We start from the raw sequence: 25,011 nt of genomic DNA, 5'->3' as shown, positions 1-25,011 counted from the left end.
ATTTAAAGAAGGGGGGCCCGAGTGAAGGGGTTGGAAGCCAGTGATTCCCCACCCTTGCTCCATCTAGCTCTTTCCAGTGCAGCCACTGCCGCCGCCCAGGAGCCCTCGTCCCCTCGCTCGTCCCCCTCCTCGTTCCCGCTCCAACGCCATGGAGCCGGACACCGCCGCAGTGGCAGCCACCGTGGCAGCCTCTGATGCGACCGCCACGATCGTGGTCATAGAGGACGAGCAGCCGGGGCCGTCCACCTCTAAGGAGGAGGGAGCGGCCGCCGCGGCCACCGAAGCCACCGTGGCCAAGGAGAAGGGCGAGAAGAAGAAGGAGGTAAATAGGAAGGGGGTGTGTGTGCGGTGGACAAATCCTGCGCCGGGCCCCTCCGAGGGGCCCAAACCCTGACCTTTGGGCGCCGACAGGTACCCGCGGAGCTCGGCTGGGCTGGGGGCGGCAGGCGCGCGGGGTGGGGGCGGCGGAACAGTCTAGCATTCGCTCCCCTCCCCCTTCTCTTTACGCCTCCTGGAGGCCGGGGGCGGGGCGCGGGCGCGGCGCGGGGCGGCGGGTGCCCGTTATCCCGGGACTTGGGGGCTGGGGAGCCCCTCCACAGCCCCCGGCCCGCCTCGCGTTCCCGGAACTGGGGTAACGGGGTGGGGGATGGGGCCGTGCAGGAAAAAGCCTCCGCCTCTCCCTCTCCTCTCGCTCGCTCCCTCTCCCCCCCCTTCCCGTCGGCCTCTGCCTGGGAAATCTGGGCCCTTCAATCCCACACTCGCGCAAAAGGGGTTTTGCTGGGGGCTTATTTTTGAAATTTGAATTTCCAGGTGCCGGTGGTTGGAAGGCGGAGGACGATAGGAGAGACTTTTATTTCTTTCATTGGCAATGTCGGCCCCTTGGGTGGCAGGGAAAAAAAAAAAATCATCCCTTGTTCGTTTGGTCCCCGCCTGCTGAGTTAGGCGGGGGTGTCACCCCGAGAAAATGAGCTCTCAGCGTTGTACCCCCGCCTCCTTCCAATCCAAACCCCAAACTGAGGCACGGTGGACGCTGGCTTAGGAAAATTTCCAACGTGTGCACCCTCACCCTCTCCTGCCCCGCCCCCGACGGTATAGTGTTTCACTCCAGGGCCACCCAAATGGTCCCCCAATCCGGCCCCAAGCCTTCCAGGCTTCCGCCTCCCTTTCCTAGTGGGCGCTGCTGGCTCCTGGACACACGCAGGTTTTTTAAAAAAAAATTGTTTTAACTCAGCGTCGCCAGGATGAACTGCTGCTAATGTACATAAGGGGACGGCTCTGACACCTATTAAAGCCAGATCCAGAAAAATATGTATTATCTCCATAAGGCATATTTCATATGGGCCGAGACGTGCAAATAAAACTATGAAACTCGTTGAAAAAATTGAGATAAAAAAAATAGGATGGGGCATAAGGATTTTTGATGTATAATAAAATTGTGGAACGGATCGTTTATGGCTGGATTTTTTTCCGTTTACGAGTAGACATATCGCAATTAAAAAAAAACGGTAGGTAATTAAAATTATGCTTTAGAGATCTCCAGTGGCTTTGTCTGGATCATTATATGCTACTATACGACCAAATGAAAAGCTATTGAGGGAAATTAACACCTTTCGCCGCGAATTAGAGTAATTTTAAATTCAGCACTTGCTTCAGTGACATATTTTACTGTTACAAGGTTGACTAAACAAAAAGACGATTGTAGTGCTGAGTGAAAACCATAGAAAATATACGCATATTAGGATCTATGTGGTACTTGTATCGGTAAGACAATATCGATGATTAAAGCTGGGCCAAATACCAAGCATCAATATAAATCAATGTTGGGAAATCCAGGAGTGCGTCTAGGTGCCTTTTATTCCCTAGATTGGGTAAATGTAAGTGCTCCGCCGTCTTTTGTATGGCAGTAAAGGTTGTCGAATTTCCAGGGTGTATAAATTTTTTGAATTGTGAAGAGACTGGGAATCAATAAAAAACCTGTATAATCACTGAGAGTTGATGCATATATATTCCTACAACTCTGTGGCCTAATCAGAAATTGCACTTGCACTAATAGTATCTCATTTGTCCGCTCAGCGTAGGGAAATGAGGTGCTGCCTGGAAGGAACTTTCTGGATAGCTGAAGTTTACTAATTTAGTCATTACATCTTTTTAAATTTTTCCTTAGAAATCTCAGTAGTACCAAAACATCTACTTAAGTGCCTTCATTTGTACCATTGCTTCAAATAAAGTAAATCGGTACCTCCCCCCAATGTAAATATTTACACACTGCCTTGATGCCTTAAATGGTGTCCTAAAAGTGCAGATTAAATACCTTTTTCTCATGTCCGCCAGTTATTGTACTCTGACAGTGATACAAAGGCATTTGAGACCTAGGAGGTTGTTTCCCCTCAATTAAATAACCACCTCCCAGACACTTCGGTATTGTGTTGATTTTTTCATAATTTTTCAGTCTCCTCCCTCAATTGTCAGGCTAACTATCACTTTTTTTTTTCTTTCTTTTTGCGGTACGCGGGCCTCTCACTGTTGTGGCCTCTCCCGTTGCGGAGCACAGGCTCTGGACGCACAGGCTCAGCGGCCATGGGCCACGGGCCTAGCCGCTCCGGGGCATGTGGGATCTTCCCGGACCAGGGCACGAACCCGCGTCCCCTGCATCGGCAGGCGGACTCTCAACCACTGCGCCACCAGGGAAGCCCTAACTATCACTTTTTAGACATTTCATCTACTTTCATCAGAAAGAATGGGTTTATGATAAAGGACATAGGTGTAACAAAACCTTTCATTTAAAACAATTGTAAAATACAAAAATACAAGGGATCCAGCGGGGAGAGGGAGATAACCTGAACACCAAGCAGAAGGGCTGTTACCGCAATGGAATTTAAGTTTTAGTCCTGGGCTTCTGCCATCCTTTCTTGATGTTGCCAGTGTGCCTTCTTCTAGTGGTGGTTCCCAAGTCATTTGCTGCTGCTTTTATTCTCTGTAGAATGGAAAGCCAGATTATCAAACTTGCTGGAATTGCGTATCAAATAAAAGAAAGTAGGCTCTGAATGAGAGCATTTTCGTGATGCATAAAGTAGATGAGAGTGGATTATCTTGTGACATTTAGCTACAGAAGGGTATTTTTGCTTACCTTCTGGTTCTTGAACTTCCTTGGTTTAAGTGACAGTTGGATAACCCAACGCTGTGAAACTTAGAGTTGGTATTTTTGGTAATGAAAATGTCAAGAAAAAGGTCATGGTCTTTAAGACAGGGCATCTTGGTGACCTTGTGCTGCATTCTCATGGCATCTAGACTACCAGATGATAAAATCCATAAGGAATTCATTAGAATATCTTAGTCACCTTTTATCTTTTCTTGTATGAGAGGGTTTATTTGTGAAAACATATACAGACACAAATGGAAAGGTTTAGAAGGTAGGTATTTTAAAATGTGTTGTGGAAGATAGTGCCAATTAAGTAATTACCTACAGCTTTTAATGGCAATGCTCAAGGTTAGGAATTTTAATTAGCATATAATTAAAATTTTATGGTATTCTACCACAAGCTAAGCAAAAAAGTAAAGAGTAAATTGTTTTTCTAATATTAAAGCTTTAATTTTCTATAAGTGAAATTTGTATCCCACATTATTAGATATATACTTGTGTATATGAGGGAAAGTAATTTTGAAACTTGAAAACTAGATTTCATTTAGCTTTTCAGGGAATGATAAAGGTGTGGATTTTGTTATCCAATTTTCCTTGTTGCTTTGAAAATAAAGTAGGGTTTCTAGTGTATGTGACAGTTTGAAAGTGTGGTATTGAGGGCATTTTAGTAGTTTCTGTTTTCATCCATCCAGAATTACATTCAGAACATCCCACATACATACATATGAGATGCTGTAAATCAAGATGGCTGTTATTTGGGCTAAGAATAACTGAACAATATCTGATCAGTGCTCCAAAGGGGAACCCTGACCAGGGTCAGATTCCATAATCTTAGTCTGGATTTCCTCAAAATAGAAATTTTAGTAAATGTTAGAAAACATTTATTAACTACTCGAGCCATGTTTTTCTTATGTTTAAGATCACATTCTTCTGTTGATTTATGACCTAAGTTTTCAGGAACAGGCTGTCAAAAGCCATGCTCAAATGGACATAATTTCTTTAGTTTTCACAAACAGATTTGTGTTTTGACTTTGCAGTCTGTGTTAAAACTAGAATACTCTCCACTTTGGTACTAATGGGTAGATTTGTGTTTTTATTATTTTATTTCTTGATTTCTTACAGGGAAGGAGGTGTGTTCTACATATCTATTTATATTTACAAGTACCAGCTTTGTCTTTATAAAGGATAGGATGTATGAGATAACCCCCTAGATAATTTCAGTATTTTAAAGTAGCTGATTTATATTACTTTTCACTAAATTGCAGTTTTTTTAAATATCAAAGGTTAATAGTTAATAGCCCTGAGAAACTGCTTCTACAAAATATTCGTGTTTATAAATAGTTTTAAAAGGTTTTCTTTCCAGTAGGAGAAAATTAACATAAACCAAAAGTTTGAAACTGTACTATTTCATTATTTTAAATATAAATGATTGCATTGCAGTACATATAACTGTTTAAATGTTCTAATTAGAATATAAAACAATATTAAAAAATCATACCTCTTCAGGAACAGAAACCACAGTCTTTTCTTCTGGAAGTTTGGCTTGTTACATAAAGAAGTGTTTCTGAGACTTAATATTTACTTTCCTTGAATTCTTTTGTTTGTGGTTGATAATAGTCTAGATTTTAAATCTCCTATTTGGTGGTTATACACTTTCTTATACTTTAAATTAGACAGTAGGTGAAAAGGCTCATTTTCCCACCTTTTGGTTTTTATTTTAATTAATGTTATTTCTCTGGCTTTCACAATTCTTCAGATTTTTTTTAATTGGACCTCAGGTGCACAGAACTGGATTAATCATAAGCCCTGTTCATGGCATGCTCTCATCATTGGTCCAGGCATGGCCCATGTTGATTTATTTATTTAGTATTTAATTACTTTTTACTTTCTTCAAATGAGAATGTTGACCTTGCTTTGCAATTTGATGATTTATTTTCTTTGAAATTCTAGAAAAACCTTTCTCCATTTCAACTCAAACTTGCTGCTAAAGCTTCTAAATCTGAAAAGGAAATGGATCCAGAATATGAAGAGAAAATGGTAAATATGTTCTTGGCTAGGATAGTGAATACAGTAGTTGATTTGTATAGAGGACATGTGAAAGATTAAAAAATATATGTGTTTATATAATGAATACAGAATCATAGGCTTTAGAATTGAAAAGTAATTGAATATATCATCCACCATAATAGATTTTTGTTGGATAAATGAATCTCCTCGTTTTCGGATGAGGAAATAGAGTATCAGAGAAATGATATGGAATAGTTAGGACTGGAAGGCACATCTCTTCACTTTGTTAGCACTCTTTACCCCATAAGAGGGTGTTTTATGCTAGAAGTATTTTATCCACGAAGTGAAAATGTAAGTGGCAATATCAATATGGCTGAGAGGAAGCAGGTCACAAAACCAGCCTGGTATTTTCTTCTCCCTCTCTCCTTGCTCTGGATAAGTGAATGAATGCTACACATTATGAAACATGTAATATGGTAATACATTTTCCTGAGGGAAGGCTATTTGCCCAATGTATGAAAATATTACATGCTTAGGCAGTATAACTGTAATTACACCCACCTACGGCTTTGCTCTACATTTAATTATTTAATTTTTAGTCACTAAAACCCATATTTTAGCTTTAATTTTAACTAGACTTTTATGCCCTGGGATCTTTCAAAACCAGTGAACTTGGTTAACTGAAAAGAGAAATTAATAGGCAGTTGGAACTGATTTTTTTTTTGTCGAGGGGTTGTTTTTGAAGTAATGTTATAAAAATTAGTAGAGATGAAGTACATTTTTTGGTTGTTCATGGTGATTTTACAAAACTCCATGCCTTAATGTTTAAGGCCACATCTAACGTAGACAGTTAATGTTTTAACAACTCTAAAAACAACATTCCAGTGAGGATAACGTAAAATGGAAAGGTTTTGGCCTCCTTCCAGCTACTGGTCTGAATGTATTTGTCTAATTCTTATATTTATGTTAATGAATTCTTGTAAGATTCTGATGTTATTAATTATGCATCCTTCATTGGTAATCAAATGTTCTCTACCCTGTGGTCAGAAAGTGACTGGGAATTTAAAAATCACCTTCGTTTTTTTCTTTATCTTGATCTTTTAAGATTTTTTTAGTGAAAAAAAAGTTTTATTGCATTTATTGGTATAAGCTATATGACCTTTTAAAATTTATTGAGAAATTATATATCGATTTTTCTTTCTTTCTTTCTTTTTTTAACATCTTTATTGGAGTGTAATTGCTTTACAATGGTGTGTTAGTTTCTGCTCTATAACAAAGTGAATCAGCTATACATATATCCCTATATCTCCTCCCTCTTGCGTCTCCCTCCCACCCTCCCTATCCCACCCCTCTAGGTGGTCACAAAGCACCGAGCTGATCTCCCTGTGCTATGCGGCTGCTTCCCACTAGGCCTCTATTTTACATTTGGTCGATTTTTAATTGTTAACATATATCAACTCTTTCACTTATATATGTGTGCGTGTATATTTTTTCTCCAAATCCTCACTTTTGGGAGAAACTTTATATACTCTTAGTATAAAACACAATTTTCCAGATCACTATACTTGAAGAGAGAAATGTATTGTACCATGACATTGAAGGTATTTTGAGACAAGATGACACTGTATTCTAAGATTTAAATTGTTTCTAGATGAAGCTTAAAAATTCTTGGTTGGCTTTCCAAACCATTCAGGATTTGCCTTTTGACCCCAATTCTTTAAGCAGAGTACTTCTTATTGAGGCATTTATTAAGTCTGTCGGATCACTTGGCTTCTACTCAAACTATCTGAAAATACCATTTTCAAATTCTGCTACTTACTAGCTGTGGGAACTTGGGCAAGTTACTTACCCTCTCTGTGCCTCAGTTTTATCATCAGTAAAATGAGGGAAATACTAGTACCTACCTCATAGGTTTATTAAGAGATTAAATGGGTTAGTATGTTTAAAGTGCTTAGAACATAGTACAAATTAAGTGCAATATAAGTATTTGTTAAGTTTTGAATGAACACAAAAGGAAATCATTACTTTTTCTTTTGTCTTGTAAATTAGAAAGCAGATCGAGCAAAGAGATTTGAATTTTTACTGAAGCAGACAGAACTTTTTGCACATTTCATTCAACCTTCAGCACAGAAATCTCCAACATCTCCTCTGAACATGAAATTGGGACGCCCTCGAATAAAGAAAGATGACAAGCAGAGCTTAATTTCTGTTGGAGAGTATGTTGGCATCTGTCTCTCTACTTTCTTCCCTCTCTCCTTCCCTCCCTTCCTCCTGCCCCCCTTCTACCTCCCTTAATACTTCCCTTCCTTCTTCACTTATTCAGTGTGATTTTATATTCAAAAAATATGGTTATTGTCAGTGTAAGTATGTTTTGGAGGCAACAATATTTCTTATCTCAGTAGAAGTCAATCAGTAAAAATGTAGGCTGGTTCTACCAACTTCTAAGCAAGACTCTAGATAACCCTTCTTTTTTCATAAAAGATATTAACAGTGTATACTGACTTAATTGACACCTCAGCATTTGGGTTGAATATGAAGGTATTTCTTTTTTCATTTCAGCTACCGTCACAGGCGCACAGAACAAGAAGAAGATGAAGAGCTGCTCTCGGAGAGTCGGAAAACATCTAACGTGTGTGTTAGATTTGAGGTGTCACCTTCATGTAAGTACTTCATCATGTTGGTGTTTTTTGTTTTCAGTTTAGCTTTAGAAAATTTTACTTGGTTGTATTAATGAAATTATGAGAGCCTTGTTTTTTTTTTCAGATGTGAAAGGAGGACCACTGAGAGATTATCAGATTCGAGGACTGAACTGGTTGATCTCTTTGTATGAAAATGGAGTCAATGGTATTTTGGCTGATGAAATGGTAAGGAGTTGGTAGCTAAAAACACATTCTCAGTTATCAGTAATTTTATGTAAATTTGAAATACCTGAGCTGAACTCCCCCCCCCCCGCCGGGGTTTGGAGGCTAATTGTTTTATTTAGTTGTAACATAAAAGGCATTTGTGAAGTCTAGAATTGTTTCTTTAAGTAACCTCTAGAACATACTTTCACAGGCCACAAAATTCTTACTGAAATTTTCTCAGATGGTATTAAAAAAACCTCCTTGTACTTTTGTTGATGTTTGCACTTTGGCCTCCAGGAAGCTCAGAGCCATAGTGAATACCAAAATGGAGCATCTGTGTAACTTTTAATGGTCTGCCCATTGTGTCCTTTGTGCCTTTTCCTATTCTTTAGCTTTTAGTCTTACTTTCCTTGGCCCCTCTTTATTTATTTCTGACCATTAATTTATGTTCCATGTTTTCATTGTAGGCTACCTGAAATCCTTTTGGGAATGAGGTGGGGATAGAAACCAAATGCTAAATGAATGAATGTATGCATGAGTGAATGTAAATGCTTCCCTGTGTGATCAAACAAAGTGTGAGGAACAAAAAGGTGAAGAGCACTGTTGAGTCTTGACAGTAGAGTGCCAGCTGGGAGTCAGGAAATGAGCTAAGGAATGATGGACATACAGTTGTCCCTCCATATCCGAGGGAGATTGGTTCTGTGACTCCCGGGGATACCAAAATCCATGGAAGCTCAAGTCCTTATATGAAATGGCATAGTACAGTTGGGTGCTCTGTATCCGCGGTTCGCCATCCGCAGATTTTGATCTGTGGTTGGTTGAATACCCGATGTGAAACCTGTGGATTTTGAGGGCAGACTGTGTAAAAAAATGACCAAAGAGAAAAAGTAAGGCCATTTAAGCTGCTAATTCCTCAGGTCAGAGGAGTATATGAAAACCTGGTTTGGCATTTTAAGACCAAATGAATAAAGTGGGATTTAAGAGAGGGCAGTGATACTCATATATGTGACTCTGAAGCCATATTTGCAATCACATATCCATATGGGCCACATGACTATTGATGCTCTATAGCTTGTAGTGTAGTAGTCAGTCCCATAGGTACTCATCCCTGGCTAAGCAACTGTTAGGTGTGTGGCAAGTCCTTTAAATCAAGGGTCTGTAGCTCCTTATATTTAGTATTCTGGGTTGGAAACTACAGTCAGCTCAGACAGGGAGGAGCTTAGTTAATTGGACAACAGAAAGATCAGGATTTGCCTCAAGCTCCTCTTGGCTGCAGCCTGTCTAAAGAGCCTTCATATTGAATTTATGCTGACACCAGCTATGTTTTAATTACTAAAAAGGCGAAAGATACTTCGAGTATAGAAAATTTGGAAAAAAATTGGGAAAAAATTAAAAGTAAGTTATAATTTTGTTACCTCGAAATAACCATAGTTAACATTTTGGCATGTTTCTTTTTAGTCTTTTTCCTCTGGTTGTATTTATTTTGCATAGTTGAGGTCGTATTATATATGATTTGGTATTCTGATTTCTTCACATTCATACATATTTTCCACATAATTAAAGCATTTTGATAAAATAATTGTTAATTACTGCATAATGATTAATCCTAGGGAGGTTCCATAATTTTATTCATTTCCTCCCTTATTGCTGGTCATATGGATTGGTTGATAGTATATATTATATATATGTGTATAGTATATGTTGATTGATATATATGTATATATTTGATATATAATAATACTGTTATGAGAACCCTTGTAATTTAGTTTTTCTGCACCTCTCAAATTATTTCCATAGGATTTCTAGAAGTGGACTCACTTGGTTAAGGAGTATAAACATTTTAAGATTTTAATACATAACATCCATAAAACTCATCTCATAAGTGAAATATCAGATAGGATAAATGTTATAAAAATAGCTTTAAGCTTAGGTTTATAAAAGAAATGTATAACTTGTATAGAGATAAAGCCAGAAACTGTTTTGAAAGGTCATACAGCATAGGACATAGTTCCCTTTCCCATAGGTTAGGTAGTGGATTCATGGGTGTTCAGTATATTATTTTTTAAAAAGTCCACTGGACTAGGTGATCTCTAGGGTCCTTTCTGGCTGCAAAGTTCATTTATGTTCTGTTCTTTTATGATTCCTTAGGTCTTCAAGGGTGTGAGATGCAAGTATAGAGCTACATGCCCCTTGAAATGCATAGTCTGCATATTTCATGTCTGGGCTGTAATAATGTTGGGTCAATGGGAAAGAAAGACCGGTATCTAAGCAGGCTGATAAAGGAAATGTGTCTTTGTGAAATACACGAAATTCCTAATTTTGCAAACTAGTAGAAAAAATAAGATAGGTTGCTTACTCCTTTAGGAGTAAAAGTCTCCTAAATAGAAAATTGCTTTGTTGAGCAACTTTCTAACTGCAAGTTCTTAGCTTCTTTTTGTGCTCAGGGTAAGTATTGAATTGGAATGGTTATTCATTAAAAAAAAGTCTTTTAACTTTTCCCTATGTGAGATAGTTGGCAAATATCTTTTGTAAAGTTGCTACTAACAAATGTTTCATTAAATAAAAAATGTTTATGGATTTTTTTTTCCTTGTGATGATAATGCAGGGTCTTGGTAAGACTTTACAGACAATTGCTTTGCTTGGTTACCTGAAACATTACCGAAACATTCCTGGACCTCACATGGTTTTAGTTCCAAAGTCGACTTTACACAACTGGATGAATGAATTTAAGCGATGGGTCCCATCTCTTCGTGTTATTTGTTTCGTTGGAGACAAGGATGCGAGAGTAAGTGAGAAACAGGTTTAAAAAGGCAATCAAGGATAACAACATTTTCGAGGTTAAGTTTTATTACTATAAAAGACATTCGAGTTGACTGCTACTACTAAATATCACTTAAGTTGTGCTTACTCTTTGTTAGGCTCTTTTTTTCCTAAGTGCGTTTTATATATTATAAGCTAATTCTCACAACACTCCTGTGAGGTAGATGTGTTACCTATTCATAACAGAAAATCCATTATTATGCTTATTGGCATTTACTTTTAACTAGCTCATTAACCTAAGCATTTTGAATTGCACTTTTAAGTGATTTTTTATTTTAAAAAGTCTTACTTTATTGAGAGTATATCTTATCAGCGATTCTATCGTTTGTGCTGTTTTGATGCCAAAAATGTATCAATTTGCATTTCAGTTTTTTTGTTTAAATATTTTACTTTTAACTTTGACTTGTTTACATGCACACATGCACATGCACGGAACTTTTTTTCTCTTTGTACAGAGAGAGCCTTGTGTTTTGTGTTTATGCATAGACACAGCTTTCAGTTTTGATCTTTGAATAGAAAAATACATGTGTGCATACATTCTTAGATAATATCAGAAATTCTGGGCTCTTGTTTAAAGTAGCTATTTGTCAATCTAGTAGGCTACAATTATTTTAGGACTGTTGAATTAATCTAAAAATAATGAATTATGCAAAAATACCAAAATGAATAATCAGCTTAGAAAGCATATTATTAAACTTGGTCTTTATTTTGCCTCCAGAGAACATAGTTTAGAGTAAAGATTTATTCTATTTTACATATTTAGATAGGTTATCAAAAGATATCCTCAAAAGAATGGTAGCATAATGAATTAAGTGATTTTATTCTTATCATTTTGCTTGAAGAAAAATTACTTAAAGTTATTTAAATTTAACTTATAAATAATTTAAATATTGAAATCTAAGCTCATAAATATAGAATTACAGGCTTGATTCTTCCCTATGCCTAATATTTCGCAGTAGCAAATTAGTCACTTAGAAATCTTTCTGATTGCTGCTGTTATATAATGTAAACATTTCTTATAAAATTTTGTATTTCTAAAGTATTGATTTGTTTTGCTGAAATTATTCGTTTTATTTATTTATGTATGCATGTATGTATTTATTTATTTTTGGCTGCGTTGGGTCTTCGTTGCTGTGTGCAGGCTTTCTCTAGTTGCAGCGAGCAGGGCTGCTCTTCGTTGCGGTGCGGGGGCTTCTCATTGCGGTGACTTCTCTTGTTTCAGAGCACGGGCTCTAGGCGCGCAGGCTTCAGTAGCTGTGGCTCGCGGGCTCTAGAGCGCAGGCTCAGTAGTTGTAGCGCATGGGCTTAGTTGCTCCGCGGCATGTGGGATCTTCCCGGACCAGGGCTCGAACCCATGTCCCCTGCATTGGCAGGCAGATTCTTAACCACTGCGCCACCAGGGAAGTCCCTGAAATTATTCTTGAAGGTCATAGATATTGAGAAATATCTAGGCTTGTGTTGTCATCATGTCTCAGTAAAAATGTATGTCAGTGGTTTTCGACTATATTATGTGGAATCCAAGGGTTCCATGAAGTGTCTCTGGGAGTTTTCAAGAAAGGGTGGATGTATTTAATTGGTGACTGCCCTATCTCTACCCCATGGGAGGTTGAAATTCTTCTAGACACTTCAAAAACTTCTTAATCATGAAAACTAACCTTCAAAGTCAATGTTTTGCAAATTGCCACTCATTAATGGGTTGGGGTTCAGTTTAGTGGGTGGTGACAACAATTTTTTAAAACACTGAGATAGAACAGAGTAGACAGTAGCATTGAGGATATGTATTGCTTCTTTCTATATACACGCCCTCAAACATGTATGTGTATACTGGATTGCGACCTAAAATACAGTTTTACTGTGGGCCATGGTCAAAGAGTTTGAGAACCAGTAATTGTTAATTACATAAATAATTAATGTGCCATATGCAGCACTTAAAGATTGATGTCGTTATGTGTAGAGAAAATCCGGATCATTATTTATAGACAGATTTGAACCTTTGTACCACATGGGATAGATATATTGGATCTTTCTATTTTCCTGGCCTTCTTTAAACACTTTATGAGGTCAGTATTTTGGTAATAAAGTATTTGATGTAGGCTACAGTAGGTATTTAATTGAGGTAGGAAATTATTAGAGAAAATCCTGATCCTGTTTGAAGCTAATGTAGTCCTGAAGTATTTAGAGGTATGTTTCCTAAACATAGTTTTTGACCCCTTCCTTTCATACTCCAGAGGCATCAAAGGTCATGGACATGGAAACAGGAGATCTGGTTTTAATTCTGGCTTTGCTACTGACTGTGATGTTGAATGAATCTCAAAGGGCCTTAATTGTCTGCTGTGGCCTCTCCCGTTGCGGAGCACAGGCTCCGGGCGCGCAGGCCCAGCGGCCATGGCTCACGGGCCCAGCCGCTCCGCGGCATGTGGGATCCTCCCAGACCGGGGCGCGAACCCGGTTCCCCTGCATCGGCAGGCGGACGCGCAACCACTGCGCCACCAGGGAAGCCCCGGGGCCTTAATTTTTGTCACCTATAATATGAGAGCTTTTGGATTATGTGATCTTTACTATTCTGTCAAGATATTTAACTCTGAAACTATCAAGTAGTTACACAAATTTCAAAGAAGAGCTAATTTAAATTAAAATATGTGTATGTTCTGTGAAACTGTACGAGGAACCATTAAACTGAGTATTTCACAAAATCAAATAAGGGTAAGGTATATGCAGGACTAAATAGGGTCTGGCACCCTGGTTCTTTTTATTTTGCCTCTAACTCCCTAATGTCTTAATTAACTTTTTGAATACCACTTCCCAGGGAGCAGCTGAGATCTACAAAGGCCTTTTATCTGTCCTCCACTTCATTCCAGGCAATTCTTTTATACATAGTGGGCACTCATTGAATATTTGTTGAAAGAGTCCCTGGCGTGTTTGATGCATAACTGAATTTATGAAATAATGACTTTGCAGTGAACAACTTTGTTTATGCACTGTAATTTCAGATTTACAGTACTAACCAGGCCCTTCTCAATGTAGATTTTGCTGCTCCCTGTTAACCTTTGTGGTTTTATTTTGACTCGTAATAAAAAATAATCTGGAATTCAGTTAATACAAGTTAAAAATGCTTTCAATCAACTTGGCTACCACATTGGCCACTGCCTATGAAGATTTAAAAATAGTTTTAAATAGTCTCACTGTTTTAAATAGACTCATGTACTAGATAGAGCAAGTCCCCTTTATAAAATCACATTTGTAGCCTCATAACATCAGGAATTTCACAAAAACATTAATGGGATTTCATGACCCCTTAACAAAATTTATGACTCATCCTTGCTAGAAAGTGAAGGAGACATACAAGAGATCTCAAAAGGTTGGAATCACTCATGTATGTTGAGCTTTTTCCATTTATTGAAATGCTATCCTGTTGGTAATGCTTGGATCTTGGTAAGAGTGTGGTATTCAGAAAGTAGTTCCTTTGCCCATGTCCTTTTGATTCTTTGTGGTATGAAGAGAGAGCCTAGTAATTGTCATCTTCTGGTGATATGAACTTCTCCAGTTCATTGAATATGCTGTACTCGTTTAATGGAAGCCTTTGCTTCTCTTCTGTTGATGAAAAATATTAGCATGTCATACAGATAATTGACCACAAAAATATCTTTGGGCCTCAGATTTCCTATCTCTAAAATGGATGAGACTGAATGATTCCAGGGGTCTCTTAGAATTCTTACTAGTCTGTTGATGCTTTAATTCTGTGACATCTTGTCAACATATTCTAATATAAGGAACTTTATTTTGCATCAGGCTGCTTTTATTCGTGACGAAATGATGCCAGGAGAGTGGGATGTTTGTGTTACTTCTTATGAGATGGTAATTAAAGAAAAATCTGTATTCAAAAAGTTTCACTGGCGATACCTAGTCATCGATGAGGCTCACAGAATAAAGAATGAAAAATCTAAGGTAAGCTAGTTCTCAACATCTTTATTAAAGTTTTCTTTTAACTACAATTTCTGTTTGTTTACTTCTCTGTATTCAGAATTTAAAAAGTGATAGAAGATTGTGATTTTATTCACAGAATGTGAATGAAAATCAGTTTTTAAAATGATTTTGAAGTTTAAATGATTGAATATAAGACAAATGAAAATTGAGCCCAGTTTTTATGTAAAGAAAATTAGGTGTTCATTTGCTATAACTGTTGCAGCCTAAGTAACTCTGTTATGCTACAGTATTTTAATATTTTGGCAATATTTGGTGTATAAATGTCATTTGCATTGGTTTATTTTTTGAGGAGCTACCTTACGTGTATTCATATGGATTAGAAAAAATCATTTCCTAGAATTATCTGACTTGTGTGAATTAGAGTGTGGTGTTAACATTGAAAAATACCAACATTTCTTGCCATTCAACTCCATCAACAGTAGGAAAAGCGTCAATTATTATGATGAACCTCTCTTTGGATCACTGGGCTGCTTTGGGAGAACCAGGGACACAACTGAAGCAAAATCACCAGGTGGTGCTTTTCAAATTAGAGTTAATACCCGATAAGAGGACGCATGTTAGAGAATAATTGTTAATTTAAGAGCACTATAAAAATGTGCATTTTTATTGATAAGATTACTGTTCTTTTATACTTTTTGTGCTTTAATTTTTGTGGTTTTATATTTAGAAAGTTAATATAAGATATTCGGGGAAAATGGGCTCAAGTGTGGTGCTTAAAAATTGTGACCAGGCCAAGTTAGAAGTTGGCTAGGCATGGTGGATGAACGTGATTGGCAGGGAGAAGGCGACTAGCCTGAATTCCATAGAGTTCTGACTGTTTCTGTGGACCCAAAATGGAAAAAATAAATTTTTTAAAGTGGGGGAACGGTCTCAGGTGTGACTATGATCTGCATTCTTGTAAGTGTAGAAATGCCTAGAATATTTTGTTAAGTTGCGCTTCACTGTGGCAGTGTCACCTGAACCAGGATATTTTGCCACAGAAAATTAATCTTCAAGTTTTATTTTATTCAAAAAATGTATTGGGTTGGATGAAGAACTGATGAACATTCTAATAAATAAAACAATGTTGACATAACTATTATTTTTCTAGCTTTCAGAGATTGTTCGTGAGTTCAAGTCAACTAACCGCTTGCTCCTAACTGGAACACCTTTGCAGAATAACCTGCATGAACTCTGGGCACTACTCAACTTTTTATTACCTGATGTCTTTAATTCTGCAGATGTAAGTTTGTCATACATTTTAAGTGTAATTTTCCTATGTTCACAGACATCTGTTTACAAAGCATAGAATGTAGATTGAAATTGATAGTTCTTTTTCATTTGTAATTCTGTATTTGTGTTTTGATTTTCTCAGAAAGGTGCTCTTAAGTAGAAATTTTTTCAAACGGGAATATTTAGAGAAATAGTTTCTTTTCTTTGAGATTATCCTGCCTGTTAAACTTTGCCTATATAATAACATTGCTACCACAACTTATGACATAAGGTAGACTGAGTTCAGAATAGTGCTTTCTAAAATTTCTTTTAATTAAATTGGAAGGGTTTTCTGCATACTAGTTTGGCAGGTGGAGTCATTGAAATAATCTTTAATTATTGCAGGTATTAACATTTGGTGAGTACTAAAGAGCTTATAATATGTGATGTGAAAAGCAACACATTTTGTAAATGTATGGTTTATACTGTTTTTATCATTAACACAAGGTTATGCTAGTGCAGCAAACCGAATTGAATGATTTAAGGACTTTGGAGCTTGATTTTCCTCATTACTGATATTAATTGATAATAAAAGTACCAGGTTCAGCTATCTGTTGGTTTGTATACCTTATCTTGCTTTTGTTCATTTTTACTGTTTGATTAACATTTTCATTAGCATGTCTTTGATTTTTTACTCTTATTCCTACTCCTTTTAACTGGATATAATGCTACTATGGTATGAGGAAGCCTAATAAAAGCTTTTTAAGGAAAAACTGCTGATGGAGTGCCTCTATAATGCGGTTCAAATTTTGTTAACTGCTGCAGTATTTTATCTGTTTTCAGAAGTAAATAATATTGGCCATCACAGTTAACATATTTTTGACAGTGCTTTTTAAATGAATTATTGCTATATGAGTTGTAGAAGAATTTATAGAATACTGCATTTATTAAAAAAGAACAACAACTGTGCACTTATGCAGAATTTTCACCCCTCCACAGGACTTTGATTCTTGGTTTGACACTAAAAATTGTCTTGGTGATCAAAAACTTGTGGAAAGACTTCATGCAGTAAGTAATAGCAGACAGGAAAATTTAGTAATTATATATATATATAACTGAGCTAGAAAACAAGCCGCTATAGAATCTGTTTGAACTTGTGGATTTGCTTCTGGGCTCAGTCTCAGTGTTTTTCCCTCTCAACTTTTCTAATAGCCTCTTTGGGAGGCAAACTCCCACTGTATCCTCAGCTTCTCTATGGAACAGCTCTTTTGCTTTGGCTCTCTCCCCTGGATAATGTGGTTCTCTCCCATAGAGGCTGTTCACTCTCCCGTACCCCACAGGTCCTTGAGATTGCATCAGTATTCTCCTAGTTCCCCAATGCCATTTCAAAACCCCTGCTTCTCCACTGTCTTTTGTAAAACTCTTCCTTTGAGGCTCAAGTTATCTTGCAAGTCCATCCTCCGTCCATTCTTTTCTCTGTCATCTACTCATTACCAGGTGACCCCCTCACATTCATTGAACACCAGTTTTCCCTTCTTTGTTAACAGCTTCTTGTATCCTTCTCTTTCACTCATATTACTCCATTTGTACCTGTCCTGTTATCTCACAGAGATATCCAGTGCCTGGACCCCTGCTTTACCCCCATCCATCAGACCATTTCTTTTACATTTTCTGTATCCAGCAATGAGCCCATTTTCTATCACTTGAACCACTTTTTTTTGCCAATATCTCAAACTCCCTTGCTCTCTTGATCTGCCATTTCTGCCCTAAAAGCCCTAAACTGGAATTATGTAACTGTGTCTCTGTCTTATGGGTTTGAATTCTGCTTCTCCCACTTACTAGCAGAGTGACCTGCTCTGTACTGGGGCTGTTCAATACTGATAAAGAAGATTACACCCACTGTACAGGTTGGAGCCACTACAGTTTCATGTTCCCTAACATAAGCTGGGATTTGATGATGTTGGTGATCCTTCAACATGGCCTTCTTCAGCATTCTTTCTCATTTCCTAGAACAGCTATTTCAGACTTTCCCCAGTCTCCCCAAGACCTCTAACCCAGGTGTTCCCTGCCCTCCTCCTTTCTCAGCAAGTACCATCATTCCTTTCTCAAAGAGAAAATAGAAGACATTAGGTAGGAACTCCTTCAAGGCTATCCATCTTCCAAGGATATCTGCATCTGTGTTACCTCTGTTTGAGTGGAAGAGGTCTTCTTTCTCCCAGCAATAGCTAATTGTTCCAACGTGAACCCTGGATCTCATCTTTTCCTCTTTCCTTATGGACTTTTCCCCTTGATTTATCCTTTTTATTGACTGAATTTTCTACCTCTCCTTCCATGTTGGCTCTTTTCCTTCAACATGTAAATATGCTCAATTATCTCCCTTATTAAATCCTAACCCACACTTAGATGCCCCCACCTCACATGCACAGAACAGTACTCCCTCAACACTTTGTCCTTCTCGGGCTGTGATTCTGGTTTATTACCTTGATGGCTAAGCTATTTGAAAGTTTAGTTTATCCCCTCTATCTCCACCACCAAATCTCCTATTCGCTCTTTTTTTTTTCTGGCTGCACCATGCGGCATGTGGGATATTAGTTCTCGACCAGTGATCAGACCCCTGCCCCCTGCATTGGAAGCGTGGAGTCTCAACCACTGGACCTCCAGGGAAGTCCCTATTCACTCTTTTTTAAAATGTACACCTATAATTTTAATTGGCTTAGTGGAGTTTTGTGAGGAAGTGGGTATAGATGCATTTGCTCTTTTTTGTCTGCTGTTTTTAACGAGAGTCTCAATCTCTCTTTACAAATAATACTAAAAAAAAAAACCCACGTATTGTCCACTTGTCCCTCTCTCCCCCTACCCTGGAAAAATGTAAACTTGATATGGCAGAGACCCTGTCTATTTTCCACCACCTTGTGCCCTGTGTGCCTGGTCCAGAGTAACTGCTCATTAAACATTTATTGACTTGAAGCCCCAACAGTCATCATTTTATGTAAATATTTATTTAGAGTTAAACAGAACAAGTCCAGAAACAAATGACCTTATGTAATAGGGAATTTATTGTAAGAATGCAGAGGAGTAGAAGACAAATCTTCCAAGAATCTTGTAACACAAGTTGTAGTACAGCTGGGCCTCTGATAGCACGAACTTGGTCAACTCTGGGGAATGTTTACTCTGTCTCTGGTGGGTCCTATTCACTCCTGAATCCATTGACCACTAGCTTTTATCCATTAAACACAATTGAAACTTACCTCACAGTGTTTGTGATTTTTCAGTTACGTAGTTCAGGGTATACCTTTTGGTCAGTGCCCTAGCGTCTCTGTAATATTTAGTACCGCTAACCACTCCTGCTTTAAGAGCTTTCTGTTTAGTGTCTGGGGTATGGGATGGATTTTCTCATACCTCTTTGGCTATTCTTCTCAGTCCCCATCATGGGCTTTTCTTTCTCTGTCCCTGAAAGTTTAGTGTTTTAGTGTTTTGTAGGGCTTTGTCGTTGGCACCTGCAGGTGCTCTAGAGATTTTTTTTTTCTTGTGATAGAATTTGCCTTGCAGGTATACACTGATTATTTCATTTTTTTCTCTTTTCATTTGTATCTTCCTTAACATTGAACCGTTTTCTCCTCATTCATGTATTTAACCATTTTTAAATGGCTTGAATTTTTGTTTCACTTTTAGAGACTCTTGGATCCATACTCTGACCTCAGATTTCCTCTCAGGTTTAAAAGTATTGTATGACAGCAGATTTTTTTAAAAAGGATATTTTGTACTCTTTCAATAGTCAATGATCTTATTGTCTTAATTTTTAATGTCTTTTCTGCCATCAAATCATGAATGTCTAATTTAGGTCCCCTGTTCTGAGTCTCTAATGGGCCATAACTTGGTTCTTTTTTACCAAGAAAGTTGGCAACTGGTGTTGGTAGTGTTTTTCAGATTATAGAGTGGGAAGTAAATTTCACATTAGGGTGTTGTCAATGAAATAACTGGTTTATAATATTGAATGCTTTATAAACTTTTATAAAAACTCTCACTTTTTAGGTTTTAAAACCATTTTTGTTACGACGTATAAAAACTGATGTAGAGAAGAGCCTGCCTCCTAAAAAGGAAATCAAGATTTACTTGGGATTGAGTAAAATGCAGCGAGAATGGTGAGCTATTTTATTTCCATTAGAATTTATTTCTTAAAAATTATCTTTGTAGTGGTTCAGTTGTGCCTTCAGTTCAAAAATTACATTTTTATGTTTAAATGCCAAGTTAAGTAGTTCAGATGTTTTAATAGAAACTTGATGTGTATTTTATTTAACCTTTAGGAAAGAGCATGGGCCTTGGAGTCTATAGACCTGTGTTTGAGTCAGTGCTTTGCCTCTTAATAACTATTTAGCTTGGACAAGTTATGTAATCTCAGTTTCCCTTCTGTAAAATGGGGATAATAATACTAAGCTTATAAGGATGTTAGGGTTAAAGGGGATAATGTCACCGGCACATTTGTTAGTTATTCTTGCTTTTTCCATCAATGAAAAAAGCAAGCTTGTATTGATAAATACAAGCAGAGCAGGAAATTGACAAGAGGAGTCACAAGGAATCATAAATTAGATAAAATTAAACATGTTAATAATGTAATAATGCTACTAAGAGAAGCAAAGTGTTGCTTATATAAATAAAATTAGATAATTTATAATATACAGTGACTTCTCTATTATTGAAGCCAGTATAGAGTAGTGGTAAAGAGTATATTTCTCTGGACTCAGACGTTAAGATCAAACCCTCGCTTTGTCCCTTTCTGTGGCTCTGAATAAATTGTTTCACTTCTTTTAGCTGCCTTAATTTCCCTCTGTAAAATGGCAGTGACCCTAGTACTTATCTTGGAGTTGTGAAGATTTAACAAGATGATTCATATACCTGGCACTTGCACTCAGTACAAGTTGGCTGTCGTTATAATTAAATATTATTACTGTCCAGGTGGATACATAGGTCTGTTTTCTTCTGGGTGAAGGTCTAGAAAAGACAACAAAAATGTTTATAGGATCAGAAAAAAATGACCTATGAAGACAGGTATAAGAAATTGCAATTGTTCTTAGCTCAAACAAGTAAAAGCCAGATACCAACTTTCAGCAAATATTGTAGTTATTAAATATTAATAATTATCAGATGTAGTTGTCTGAATTGTTATCAGCTGATGGCAATTTTTAGCAATGGATAAAGCAGGAGGAAATAGGTTTACAGGCAACATACAAGTTAAAATATTCAGATCTTCACGATTTTTGGGTTTTGCTGATCAAATTTAGTCTCAAATCAAATCTTTTTGTTTTTCTTTAAATAGGAATCTAAGCAGATCACCAAAGGGACATTAATTTTTTTTCCAAAGGGACATTTCTTGATGGCATTAAGCGTTTATAATAGTCGATGATTAATTATAGTTTAAAATTTTAGGTATACAAAAATCCTGATGAAAGATATTGATGTTCTAAACTCTGCTGGCAAAATGGACAAGATGCGGCTCTTAAACATTCTGATGCAGCTTCGAAAGTGTTGTAATCATCCTTACCTGTTTGATGGTGCTGAACCTGGTCCACCGTATACCACTGATGAGCACATTGTCAGCAACAGTGGTAAAATGGTAGTTCTTGATAAACTGTTGGCCAAACTCAAAGAACAGGGTGAGTTACAAATCTTCAAATTAATGTGAAGTAACTTAATATTGTGTATGAATAACATTTTGCATAATCATTTGTCATTCATTCATTCACTTGTTCAACACACATTGTTGAGTATTTACTGTTTGTCAGGAATTGTCCTATGGGCTGGGTATACAAAGATGCACAAGACAACAGTCCTTGCCTTGTAGATGCTCACAGTACAGTGAGGAGGAACAGTTGCAGGTCATTGTGATAGTGCTGTGATATGCTGAGAGATTGGGAGTTGGGGAAGTCTTCACAAAGATGACGTTTGAGGTGAGCACGGGAGAATGTGTAGGAGTAAACCATGAGAAAAAGGAAGGGAAGGGTGTTCCACATCTTCAGTGAAGCAGAGGTGTGAAAGAAGGGAATGTGGAGCTTGTGGTATTTGGGTAGAGTGGCAGTGGATGAGTCTGAGAAGATGGATGGGGCCATTACAAAAGGCCTTTTACACTATGATTTAAGGAGTTTGGACTATTTTGAAGGTGGTGGGGGTGGTCACAGAAGATTTGGCTGTGGAGAGTGATGTGATCAGACTTGTATGTTAGGAAAAGAAGCTTGGAAGCAGTATGGGGGTGTATCTACTGAGGATGAGAGACTAGAAACATCCTCAGGATGGAGTAAAGGCAGATTTTATTTTGTTTATTATTTATTATTTTTAAAATTTATTTTATTTTTATTTTTTTATCATTTAAATTTTATTTTATTTATTTTTTTATACAGAAGGTTCTTATTAGTTATCTGTTTTATACATGTTAGTGTATATGTGTCAATCCCAATCACCCAATTCAACCCACCACTTCCCCCCTCTTGGTGTCCGTACGTTTGTTCTCTACATCTGTGTCTCTATTTCTAGTAAGGGCAGATTTTATATCATCTCAATATGCGTGGAGGATTTTGAAGACCTTAAAAATGTGTAACTCAACAAATGCATACTTCTGTATAGTACCCCTTGAAGGTGTGTGTGTGTGTGTGTGTGTGTGTGTGTGTGTGTGTGTGGTTAGTGGAGTGTTCATGTGCTGTATATTTATATTGCATATGATGTTTACTTTTATTTTTGTAATTTTCAAGTTAGTTTTACACAAGATGAATAACTTGCTTTTTTTGGTGAAATGTTTTAGGTTCAAGGGTTCTCATTTTTAGCCAGATGACTCGCTTGCTGGACATTTTGGAGGATTATTGTATGTGGCGTGGTTACGAGTATTGTCGACTGGATGGACAAACCCCACATGAAGAAAGAGAGGTGAGGAAGAGAAAATAAAACAAGACTTGAAAAATCAGAGTTCAATTAAGCCATGTTTTTCATCATTAGGTAGTTTTGAACTTTGGCCTTTTCTTTAGCTAGGTGGATTGAATTTCTCACTACCATCTCTCTCTCTTTGAGATCTTTAGCTGGACTTCCATTACACTGGCTCTTTACAAATCATTCTTTCCAAGGTTTTCAAAGACATCCTAAGTTATCTATTACATCCTTACCTCCTCTAATCACTGCTGTCTCTGGCCTTTTGACTACGTGTTTCTCAGTTTACTCTTTGACCCTTGATTCTATGTCATTTTCTTTTCTTGATTTGCCTCCTACATTAGACCCTCGCCATTCATGGAGTTTAACAGTTGAGATTGTTTCTATTTGTGAGGAACCGTAGACTCATGAGACAGTAATTTGTAAAGGGAATGATCTCAGTCTTATAGAAGTTTTGTACAACTGAAATGGGACAACATAGGTGTAGGAGCTTATCATGCACTTGGATTTTGGAGTACTAAAAGGTTGGCGTGCAGGAATGAGTCACTTAGCTAATGACGAAGCCTGCCTAGCACCCAGTATTTTTCTCTAATTTGGAAATTCCTAAAGATTTTTAGATGATTTCTCATGAATGTCAGGGGTCTTATGTATTTTAAGCCCTTTAAAGCACTTTTTTTTTTGAGGGAGAGGGCTTTGCTAATTTATCTTCTCTTTTCTGTGATCCTTCAGGGCTCTGTCTTTGGCCTCTGTTTTAAGTCTATACTCATGCTCTGGGCAGAGATCGTGATTTCATGGTATAGTGGAAAATGCATTGAACTTGGTTTCAGAAGACCTGAACTTAACACCAACTCCACCACTATGCGTGCAAGCTATTTAATCCTCTGAGCCTCAGTATCTTTGACTCTTTATTATAAGGGTAATATTAATGCTTAGGCTTCTGTTCTCCTGACAGTGTTGTGAGGATCACTGCATATAATATGTATGAACAGAGTTTTTGTGCTATGTAGTGCAGTATAGCCCACAGGTCATGAAAGTGCACACAGGCCTTTTCACCTCTCAGCTCTAGGACCCCTTCTCAGGCCACAAAGACTCTCAGCCTGTGTCCCTCTCCTTCCATAGCTGCAGTGGGCACTCTGTCCCTTGTGTGCCTCCGTAGTGAAACCTGGCATAGTGTACCATAGTGTCCACAGCAGGAGCACAGGCCCTTTTCACATTAAGGGTTTCCCTGCTACCCACTGTGGGAAAACAGTTGTGGTAATATTTATAAATGAGGACGTTTCAAAGCTTATACTGTTCCCTGCTCTTTAGTCTTTTACCCTCTCTGAAATGGTAACTTGAAGCTTTATTGGGCTTTTGCTGATTTATTCCTGGGAATGGATTTCTCCAAATCCACATTAAACATAGTACCATTCAAGATGGCCCTTCTTCCCGGAATGAAGATGATACTAAGGCAGAAGAGTAGGTGCTTTCTGATCTCAAATAGCCAATTTGCATTTCTGTCTAATCTCTCTGCTCATGAATAATGTGGACTTTACCTAATTATGCTCCAATTATCTGGTTTCTTAAAATGTTAAATAATGTTCTCCCTTCAGAGATTTTGAATCACATGCTTTGACTTTAGATATAGCAAAGTGAGGGACTTCCCTGGTCCAGTGGTTGAGACTTTGCCTTCCAATGCAGGAGGTGCGGGTTCGATCCCTGGCTAGGGAGCTAAGATCCCACATGCCTTGTAGCCAAAAATCCAAAACATAAAATAGAAGCAATATTGTAACACATTCAATGAAGACTTTAAAAGCGGTCCACATCCAAAAAAAAAATCTTAAAAAAAACAAAGATACAGCAAAGTGAGAGCTGTTCATTTTGTTTTGGAAATGTCCTGCCTTCCCATTATGTTGTTGTTCAGACAAGCATTTCATCTATTTTCCTAGTAAGAAGGGGAAGACTACCTTTAATTCCTTACTCGATTTGTTTGCGAGCTGTTAATAAGCAATTCTTTCTCAATAGCAGTGGATTTGCCCTTTCTCCATTGCTACAGCTAAATTCAGCTAGCTTCTGTAACCTTTACGTATTGGCCTCCTCACTTTTATAGGGAAAGGAACTAACATTAGTCAAGCAACG

The 25,011-nt window shown here is 37.7% G+C and overlaps 1 protein-coding gene across 7 annotated transcripts in view; it reads left to right on the top strand.

Moving 5' to 3' along the window:
* SMARCA1 (SNF2 related chromatin remodeling ATPase 1) overlaps nucleotides 1-25,011 on the top strand; it is a 69,235-nt gene continuing 44,224 nt past the window's right edge. For all 7 annotated transcript variants that reach the window (XM_007118176.4, XM_007118175.4, XM_028482632.2 and 4 more), the window contains exons 1-12: nucleotides 1-322; nucleotides 5,090-5,176; nucleotides 7,196-7,362; nucleotides 7,706-7,806; nucleotides 7,910-8,010; nucleotides 10,595-10,774; nucleotides 14,599-14,754; nucleotides 15,884-16,015; nucleotides 16,984-17,052; nucleotides 20,017-20,126; nucleotides 21,409-21,635; nucleotides 22,775-22,896. In XM_007118176.4, coding sequence (XP_007118238.1) covers nucleotides 149-322; nucleotides 5,090-5,176; nucleotides 7,196-7,362; nucleotides 7,706-7,806; nucleotides 7,910-8,010; nucleotides 10,595-10,774; nucleotides 14,599-14,754; nucleotides 15,884-16,015; nucleotides 16,984-17,052; nucleotides 20,017-20,126; nucleotides 21,409-21,635; nucleotides 22,775-22,896 — 1,626 coding nt within the window. In that variant the 5' untranslated portion in view covers nucleotides 1-148. The remainder of the gene's footprint in view (nucleotides 323-5,089; nucleotides 5,177-7,195; nucleotides 7,363-7,705; nucleotides 7,807-7,909; nucleotides 8,011-10,594; nucleotides 10,775-14,598; nucleotides 14,755-15,883; nucleotides 16,016-16,983; nucleotides 17,053-20,016; nucleotides 20,127-21,408; nucleotides 21,636-22,774; nucleotides 22,897-25,011) is intronic.

This window comes from Physeter macrocephalus, chromosome 21 (assembly GCF_002837175.3).
Source record: "Physeter macrocephalus isolate SW-GA chromosome 21, ASM283717v5, whole genome shotgun sequence".
Classification (NCBI taxonomy): Eukaryota; Metazoa; Chordata; class Mammalia; order Artiodactyla; family Physeteridae; genus Physeter; species Physeter macrocephalus.
Note: the sequence above shows the minus strand (reverse complement) of the source record. Positions and strands in the feature narration are given on the sequence as shown.